The sequence below is a fragment of the Epinephelus fuscoguttatus genome, linkage group LG6, assembly GCF_011397635.1.
Source record: "Epinephelus fuscoguttatus linkage group LG6, E.fuscoguttatus.final_Chr_v1".
Lineage (NCBI taxonomy): Eukaryota > Metazoa > Chordata > Actinopteri > Perciformes > Serranidae > Epinephelus > Epinephelus fuscoguttatus.
The window spans coordinates 42769072-42779403 of record NC_064757.1 but is presented as its reverse complement, the minus strand read 5'-3'; the positions used below and the strand labels follow the sequence as shown (position 1 = coordinate 42779403).

General features: G+C 39.2%; 1 protein-coding gene across 1 annotated transcript in view; it reads left to right on the top strand.

Moving 5' to 3' along the window:
• Positions 1-1699: 1699 nt before the first annotated feature.
• Positions 1700-10332, top strand: part of fam102aa (family with sequence similarity 102 member Aa) — a 47968-nt gene continuing 39335 nt past the window's right edge. Inside the window, exons 1-2 of the mRNA XM_049578027.1 lie at positions 1700-1854; positions 1947-2250. Of these exons, the coding sequence (XP_049433984.1) occupies positions 2108-2250 (143 nt within the window). The 5' untranslated portion in view covers positions 1700-1854; positions 1947-2107. The remainder of the gene's footprint in view (positions 1855-1946; positions 2251-10332) is intronic.

Below are 10332 nucleotides of genomic sequence, written 5' to 3'. Positions count from 1 at the left end.
ACTTAAGTACTGTGTACAACTGTCTTGACAAGATGCTGCTCTGGAGATAACGCACAAGTTTGACTGTAGGTTGACAGACTTTAGGTCTCTGCTGCTCTCTGCTGGATAAACTTGAGCCTGAAATGCTTAAATACGTAATCTCCCCTTTAAGAATAAAACGCATCTTCATCAGATATTGTCGGCCTGTACAGATGAGTATAAATAGCAGTAATAATAATAATACCAAAAAAAATAGTATTCTGTGATGATATAATGAATAAAACACATGAATGTAGCCTATGGACATTAATGTCAAATCTAAAAAATACAGGGTCTATTTTTAACTTAAAGACACACTGTGAAGCGAGTCATCGCGTTAGGTTGATTTTTCTTTGATTCATCAGTGATTCAAAATTAATTTTGATCTTCACATATCAGAAATATACTTTTTTTTGTGGTCCTGGGAAGTTTGAATTTCCAGTTGGTCCATGAAGCCAGCAGCGGTGCAGTCTGCCGCCACAGGGTGTCGCTGTTTCACTGTGAGGCTGCAGAGTGACTGGCAGTGAATGGAGCGCTACAGAGCAGTGTCATGTTAACAAGGGTGAGCCGGGAAGAAACCGGAAGTTGGGTCATTTACCTTAAAAAAAAAATAAAAAAAATAAATCCACAATTGTATCCACAAATCCAGGCCAAGAAACAGCAATTCATTGTTTTTGTTTTCCCATTTAATTTCTGTTACTTTAATGAATTCTTGATTATAATTCTTAACTTAATATAGTGAATTTGTTTGTTTAGTTTTATTGTGTTTTGTTGGTATTCCAATATGTGCAGTGTAGTATGAGGCTATTTGATGAGGTGGGTGTAATTCTGTGTAGATGGGTAGGTTGAAGTAGAGGTGGAAATGGATATACAGTCCCCCATATATTCTCATTACTTTTTGGCTGATGGTGGATGTACTGTTAACTGCCAGAAAAAGATGTGATTATGCCCTGTATATCTGCATATACTCTCCACTACACCACTGTACAATATGTTGTGGTTTTATAATGTTAATCAAGTCTCTCTTGAAGTTTTTAAATGGGACCAAATAGTTAAAATACACAGTCAGAGTGTTTGGGGTAGCATTAGGTTTAACTTTACCAGTCTGAACAACTGATAACATTTTTCATTTTAATGTTAGAATGTGCTTGTCCTTAATTTATATGGATTTTATTCCATATAAATTCTATGTTGGGTTTATTTTTAATTCCCCTAATTAACAAAGATTTTATTCCATATAACTGATATATTATTGGAATTTTTTTTATTCCCTTAATTTACATCGATTTTATTCCATATAAATTATACTATTTTTGAGTTTTTTTATTCCCTTAATTTACACAGATTTTATTTCATATAAATTATACAATTTTGGAGGTTTTTTTATTCCCTTAATTTACATGGATTTTATTCCATCTAGAGTATATATTATTGGATTTTTTTTATTCCCTTAATTTACACAGATTTTATTCCGTATAGATTATATATTATTAGATTTTTTTTATTCCCTTAATTTAAATGGATTTGATTTCATATAAATTATATATCATTGGAGTTTTTTTATTCCCTTAATTTTCATGGATTTTATTCCATATAAATAATACATTATTAGATTTATATATATATAAAAAAATCCCTTAATTTGTATGGCTATTATCTTTTATTCTGGAAGATGCTAACCGGAAGTCACTCTGTTAGCTCTCAGCTAGCTTGATGCTAATGGCGCAAAGTTCCTCCTCTCGGCACAGACAGAAACAGCGGACAAACCTCTCCTTCGGTCAGTTTATGTTGTTGAAGCGCTCCTGAAGACACTCAGCGGACCAGAAATGTCTCCTGGTAAGTCCTTTACTACTTTTAAACCACAAACATCAACATTTTCTCTTCGTTTATTCACGTTATTAACGAAAATATTCGGGATTTGTTTCCAGATTTCTGCGCTGAATCATCTCTGAAGAAGAAGCGGAGCTCGCATGAAAACACAGACTGAAACATCAACAGTAGTTAGCGACATTTCATTCACCTTTAGCTTAGTTCTTAACAGTTTGTGTTAGTGTTGGTCGTGTTGTATGCGAGTGAAGACACAAAGACAATGGCATTTTTCGTGAAGAAGAAGAAATTCAAGTTCCAGACCCATCTGACTCTGGAGGAGCTGACCGCTGTGCCTTTTGTCAACGGAGTTTTGTTCTGCAAGATGAGGCTGCTGGATGGAGATTTTGTCGCCACATCCTCCAGGTAAAAGCAAAAAAACTCACCGCAAATCCCATGTAAACTCAGCTTAACATCACTTGATGCATGCAAAACTTCTTTAAGTTGCATTTGGTGCAATTTAACATCATTTTGAAAGTCTCTTCAACGTACTGAAATGAGCTTAAAATGCAATAATGGAGTTTAAATGTTAATTTATTAACCATTTTTCATATTTCATAGAGATGATAATGTTGTATATGGATCCTAAACTTGTTTGTGGAGGGTTTGAAATGCCAAATATGGTGATTTTTCAGCCACCATGAAGGATTTCTTATGTTTTAGGTGGTTAGTTTGGGTTTGTTTCTTGCTGTTTTCACACAAAGACACACTTAAACATCACTTTTGTACATGCAACATTTCTTTAAGAGGAATATTTAAGTATTTTGGTGCAATTTAATACAATGTAGAGATGATTTTTCCTTGTCAAAGTTCCTTAAATATACACTTATGTGAGTTTAAAGTGCATTTATTTAGCTACATAGTGAATTTATTGACTTTGTTAAGCCTTCATGGAGTTTTTGAGCTCTTAAAGTGTTTCTATAATATTCTGTATGATTCCTACACTTGTTTGTGGTGGGTTTATTTCGGTAAATATAGCAATGTTGCAGTCACCATACAGGATTTCTTTTGGTGTAGGTGATTGGTTTGGGCTTATTTCTGTCTCCATTAGTATCTCAAAAGACTACATGCTCTTCTGTTCACTGTTTTCACACAAAGACACCTTGAAACATCTCTTCATGCATGCAGAACGTCTTTTAAGAGACATTTTAAAGTGTTTTTGTACAGTTTTATTTAGTTTCAGTAATTTTTATGCACTTATAGGAGCTTAGAGTTTGGCATTTACCTTGCTATGTAGGGAATTTGCTGACTTTGTTTGGCCTTCGTGGAGTTTTTAAACTCTTGTTGTGGTTCTATAATATGCTATGCAGTCACCATAAAGTATTTCTTATAGTGTAGGTGGTTGGTTTGGGTTTGTTTCTGTCTCCTTTCGTAAGACTATATGCTCCTCTGTTAACTGTTTTCACACAAAGACACCCTGAAATATCAATTCATGCATGCAAATCTTGTGTAAGAGGCATTTTCAAGGATTTTTGTACAATTTTATACACTTTAGAAATGAGTTTTCTTCTGACAGAGTCACTTACATACACTCTTCTGAGCTGAAAATGCATTTGTTTTTAAAATGTAGAGAATTTAATGCATTAATAGAGTTTGGTGGGTCGTTTATGGTAAATATAGCCACACTGTAGTCACCATACCGTATTTCTTATGGTGTAGGCGGTTGGTTTGGGTCTGTTTCTTTCTCCTGTAGTATCATAAAATACCAGATGCTCTGCTGTTTGCTGTTTTCACACAAAACCACACTAAAACATAACGTCTTGCATTCAAAATGCTAAGTATTTTTGCAAAATTTTACAGAATTTAGAGAACATTTTCCTCGGACAGTCACTTTAATACCCTCACAGGTGCTTAAAGTGCAGTTATTCTTTCTACATTGTGAAGTTTTTTAGACTTCACTGAGTTTTTCAACTCTTATGGTGTCTCTGTAATACTCGGTATGGTTCCTAATCTTGTCTGCAGTGTGTTCATTATGGTAAATGTTGTGATTTTGCAGTCACCATACTGGTTTTCCTGTGTTTTAGCTGGTGTGTTTGGGTTTGACCCCCCCCCCACCTTCAGTATCATAAAAGACTAAATTCTTTGCTGTTGTATCCTTGTCGAAACTCCCATAAATTCACCGTTATTGCTTTGTTGCATCAGAGTCTTTCAGGTGTATATTGCACCACTTTCTGCAGCTCAGCTCAGACCGGTTAATGAAAGACTGGTTTTCTCCGAGTCACATTTAAACACAGGGTGTTGCCATGTTAAGTGGCCTCTCTGTGTATCTGTGCTGGCACCTCAACTGGACTACCAGACTAAACAAAACAGAACCTCTCGAAACCAGTTCACACTGGTTGAATTATCTCGTCCACTGGCTCTAAACTTCCCTAAAATCATTTTTGCTCTGGTAGCCTTGGGTATCTGGTTAAATGGCAGTAGGATGTGGTGAAGTAGATAATGAGATTGTGTTTTCATCATTCACGTCACACACAACTCCAGATTCCCTCCCTGGACTTCGATAACATCAACAACTTTCATCTCTTTCTCCCTTCCTTGTCTTTGATTCACTAGATGAGATTATGCAACCTTGAAAGTCTCGTCAGATGTTTTTTCCAGTGTTTTTACACTTGTGTAGGGGTAAAGGCAGGACACAGTGAGCATCTGGAGACAGTCCAACCTGTTTTGACCTCATTATGGTGAAGAAAAGCATGCTATAAGAGCCATCAGGTCGAGGCATCACCTGATAGTTTGTGTTACAAGTTATGTTTCAAAAGTAGAGCTTCGTTTCAGGTGATATTTCTGTTTCCATAACAGGTGTACAGACATTAAAGGGGCCCCTGGATGCTCACTATGTCCTACATGAGCCAAATAAGTGAGCTCACAACACACTTGTACGCTGTTTATACCCCTCCTTTCAAACCCAGCCTGAAGCACAGAGACTGCCTGGCTGCTCTCGTTTACAGTCTGACCTACTAACACACTACGTTACACAAAACACCCTGAACATCACTTTATACGTACAGAACTTTCTCATGTTTTAGGTGGTTGGTTTGGGTTCTCTGAGCCTGCCACGCTGCTCTCTCTTTCAAAGTATGACCTACTAAACTAACCTCAACTTGTTAAACAATACGAGGCGTTATATTGTTAGCCAGCTAAGTGTTTTATTGGCAGAGAATCTCTGAACCGCTGCTAACCCATTTTCCAGATGAAAGCATGGACCTGATTTTCCAGGTCTCGCGTCTGATATGTTAAGTTCAGAATGCCCCACATTCAGGACTCCAGTTGTCTCTGGGTATGTGATATGAAACCGGGGGAAAACCCCATTTTCCTTGCTTTTATCGAGACTTTTCCATACCCTGTTTGCACCTCGTGTTCAAACAGGCCTGTTAAACTTCTAAATCTCAGAGCTGACTGATGCATATGTGGGAGAACATTTTCTCTGCGTCCTTAGTGAAAACAGCTTGTCCTCTCTGGATGTGCTAGACCTCCCTGTTGTCACGTATCCCGGAGCAGAGTGTGTGAAGTCAGTGTGCGAGTTGGAAGGTCTGGTAGAGGGAAAAGTAAACACTCTGACAGATTGTGATAATCTTGATCAGGTTTTTTTTTTTGTCAGCGGATGTTTCCGTTTTGTTACCTTTCATCAGCGAGGAAAGAGCAGATTGTGAGTGTTAGTCTTACAAACACAGATTATCTCACAGGTTGACACAAACCTTTGTGGGCAGAGCCAAAGAACTGCAGCTTTTGTGAAACACAAGTTAAGGCCTTAATGATTCACCCGCAGAATATTCTTTTTAGTAATTGTTTAGTCCATAAAAAGTCAGAAACTGAGGAGAAATGTTTTCAGACTTCAAGGTGATTCAAAGAGTTTCTCATGTTGTATGAGCAACAGTTAACAATTTTCAACTGGCTTTGCATTATATCAGTGTGGGTAGTAGATGTTAGTAAGGCCCAGACACACCAAATACTTCAGAGAACCAGCAGGGACGAAAGCACCCTGCTGTGTCGCCTCATATCATCTGTATCTCGGCCAAAAAGTTGCACATGAACACACCGGAAAGACATCAACCAGCGGCTAACCAGCACCTACGTTCTGCACTTGTGTGAGAGGATATTACTATCCACACCAGCAGACGGCAGTCGTTAGTAATTGTCATTCAAAAAGGGAATCCAGAAAACTGTCTTGACGGCAGTGAGCATATAAACAACACAATCCAATGTTGCAAGAACGAAGCACGTTTATTGTGTGCCAGTGAATAATGACATAAACCATCACAAATTGCTCCTGCTAAAGCTCTGGATGGCTAAAGGAAAATAATCTTACCTTATGCTACTAGAAGCTGTTTAGCTGTTTGTTTACTTTCCTCACTTCCATTTGTCTTCTTGTGGGTTGAGCTCAACTACCAGTCACATTCATCAGTTTTAATTCACTGATGGGCTCCACAGTTGCCAACGCCAATTCAACATGCTGAATTGGTGAGAAAAAAGTAACTAGCGCTGACAAGGCCAACGATGCGGGAAACACCACAGTGGCAAGGGCCTCGGACTCTCACGCGTGGCCCAACATTGACTGACGGCCAACTGTTGGCTTGGTGTGTCAGGGTCTTTAGACCTCCCTCCATCATATCAGCACCCAGATCTCCCTGCTTGTTTGCCTGCTCAAATCTGCTGTATGACAATTTCTGCTGGCTTTGGGGCTGATGATAAAACTACAGATTGTGCTTTTTCATTTTCGTATGCCTGCCACCACGGACGTTAAGAAATTAGAAGCGGATCGAACGAGGGACCTACCTTTCTTCACTCTCAATTTCAGATCAAACCATAAGCACTGATCAATTATAAACCAAGGTTCTGTTTTGCCTAATTCTCACGTAAAATTTAATCAGAAACATATTTTAGTGTACTGTTTGGCTGTAATAAGAGATATTGTTAAAAGGAAGTGGCCGCCATACTGTTTCCTGTGCTGTATTGTCAGAACTGAGGCTGAAAACTCTGTAAACTAAGCAGCGCTGATCAAAAATTAACCAAGATTCTGTTACTGCGTTGCCTATTTCTCACCTCAGTTATTTTCAGAAACATATTTTAGTTTAGTGTTTAACTGTAATTCCAGATAATTTGTTACCAGCTGGCTGTCATGTTGTTTACTGCATCAAAACAGCCAAGCTTGCATTACGTCACCCACCAGTAGGAGTGTTTATTGGTCTGGTGTGGTGCAGTGAATTCTGGTAGCTGTCAGTTTTTTACGTCTTTAGCAAAAGTAAATGCCACAGCCCTTTTCCTCTGTTTCCTCTGGTCGTGTAGCACCGATTTAAATGGTATTTGTGCGCTTCTACTGTATAGACAGCCTAGATTTATGAAAAGACCACATTTCCTGTAAAGCTGAAACCTGCAGATAAAACAAAAACAATAAAATTGATTGTTGGGTTACAAGGTAGAAAAAAATATCATATTTCTGCTGCAAAAATTCTGTTTATTTTTCTAACTTTTCTTTAAATGATAATGTGTAATGTAAAAGGTGTCACTCGTATGATCACCAACTCTACGAAGCCCGTTTTTAGCTCATTGCTTCGGCACATTTACTGCATGGTTTCATCTCACCACTCTCAACGTTGTTGTTCCAGCAAACACACTCTGATAAACTTGTAACACTACCTGCCGCTTAAAGCAGCTTTAATCTTCTTGTTTTTATTGCAAAAACTGGGCAGTATTACCTCTTTAGGCCTCTCAAAACTATTCATATGCAAACAGCCTGAGGAGGGAATGTCACAATCACAACTCTAAGCCATGCAACAGTTGAGACTAGACATTGCATCACATTATGGAGCCACTGGATTAATCTGTTAATCAACATAATACTGTAGGTGCACTGTAATTTTCATTTTACTGTTTGATTTGTCTTATTGGGCGTTAGCTTTTTAATCTACTGTCTTATTCAGTTTTACTCATTTTATATCTTTTCTTAATGCATTTATGTCTCATGTGAAGCACTTTGATTTGCCTTGTGAACACGCCTCATCTTGTTGTTTTCTGTTCTACCCAGAATATGACAACCATTTTAGAAACAACACTCATTTTAACACAATCTGTCATAAGTTGAGAGTTTTGTGCGGACTGCGAAATGTGTGGCAGCATATTTTAAGACTTCAACTGGACTCTGTCTTGTTTAATCTTCGCCCTCATTCTTCATGTTAAACTGAAAAGCAGGAAGACACAAACAACACACCACAAACACGCAGATGTTAGTAAATCTGCTTGTAACTGTGAACATGCCACATCACATGTCCTGTCACAGTTTAGTCTGAATAACTTTCCTTAACATAATAATGCAGAATGTGTTTCAGATTTTATTTTTCGGAAGAGTTTGTTAACTTGATATATTTCATTGTCATGTATTTTTAATGAAAAACAACAATGTCCTGCATCTGTTTATTAGTTTAAAGATCCATCTCTGATATTATACTCTGCCAGTTTCTTACGTCATGATACAAAAACATTGTGAGCTCTGGCCTCTGCGGCTCAGTTCATGATCCAGTGAGATTATTTTTCTCTGCCCCGAGAGGAACGCGGCCTCTGGAAAAGTTTGTTTGTCAAACTAAAACTGCAATTTGCTGAGAAATAACCAACTACAAGCTCCTGTCTTCATTAACGAGGCTGCCGAGGTCCCGTTCCCTCAGAGGTCACTCTCCTCTCTGGATATTATATAACAGCTCAGATTCCCTCCCTCCCTCCCATCTCAGTTATCATCTCCATGACTGAAAACAAGGCCCTCTCAGAGGACGAGGCGACGGCACAGGGAGGCTCCCCCCACGGCGGACAGAGATTAGGGTTATGTCACAGATCTGACAAACCCAGTCTTTGTACGGGGGCCTGGCCGGGGCCCTGCCTTGTTGTGGGTCGTGAACAGTGGGGGGAATTAACAGCGAGCTTATGCAGCGGACCGAGCTGCTCCACATGAAAACCCTCCCAGAGTCCCTGTTGGCTCCAAGTCTGGGTGAAAGCACAGAGGATCACATGCTGCGAATGTGACCGACGTGTTGATTTGTGTTTGGTCTGTCTGATATCTGTCGTCCGCCTGCGATATGACAGAGGTTCAGCTGCTGCACAGAAACATATTCATGTGTTTCCTCAGAAGATTTGGCAGCCTGATGGATTCCTAAGCCTGTTTCTTCAGAGCATTGGCTGTGCACGTCCTTAAGAATAAACCACAAGATGCAATAAAGCACAGTGAAGACATTATATCAGGATGTGAAGTAAGGTCAGCAGCAGACTGACAACAGCAACAACAGTGGAAATTTTTGCAGGGAAACTCACATGGCTGCTACTATTTCTGGCGTGATCTCATTATCGACAATACAGTGACCTCCCTGGGTGTCACTGTGCTTTGTTATGTTTCCTCTGTGTAACATCATTAAGTGCCTAAGGATGATTCTTTTGCAGTCTTCAAATGTCTTGTGTTACTTATTTCACACCTGTCCTGTTTTGTTCAAGTTCATTTACCCCCTCAGTGCAGTTCGTTTGGGCAGGTGTGAACACAGCAATCACACTCAGGTGCGCACTAAAACAGCCAGACCGAGACCTTCTTGAACAGCTGGTCTCAGTCCGGTTCCAAACGAACTCTGGTGCGGTTGGTTGTGGTGAGAAGGTGTTCCGACCTGGATGTGAAGCAACTGCAGTCACATGAAAATGTAAATGCTGCCGTGAGAACACGAACCAACTCTAGGCAATTATACAACTTTGTGACAGAATCAGTCCCTGGGTCAGACCAAAGGAGACCACTCTTGGTCTGAAAGCTGCCTTAAAAGCTGAACTTGGCCTTTACGTCCCACGATGGTTTAAGTTTTGTTTTAGATGTTTATCCATGCTGATAAGAATAAAAATACATCCACAAGGTTATCTTGTTTTGGCATCAAAGGGACAAACTTACAGAAAATAAGCTTTGAAAAAATATTGGTGGCTGATATCCAGTCTGAAAAATAAAAGACTGACTGGTAAGTACTTGTTCTGTTTGTATGTGTCTGTGCCGGTCGATAGCGGTGACTGGAGGCATTATGTTTTCGGGTTGTCCGTCCTTTTCTTGTGAACGGGATATCTCAAGTGCGCTTTCAGGGATTTTCCAAAAATTTGGCACAAATGTCCACTTGCATTCAAGGATGTACTGATTAAATTTGGCAGTCAAAGGTCACAGTAACCTCACAAAACATGGTTTTGGCCATAACTCAAGACTCCATGCCCTAATTATGACAAGATTTCACTCAAATGTCTAACAGGATAAAATTATGAAGTGATGACATTTTATATCCAAAAGGTCAAAGGTCAGCTTCATTGTTACATCATAATGCTCTGCAGAAACAGGGTAGACATTTGGTCTGGTACTGAATTGGTGATACTAATCTTGAAACTCTGCTGATTGTTTAGATCTTCAGTGCTGCCGGGGGGAAGATGTGTGCGAAGCATCCTTGTTAGAGCAAC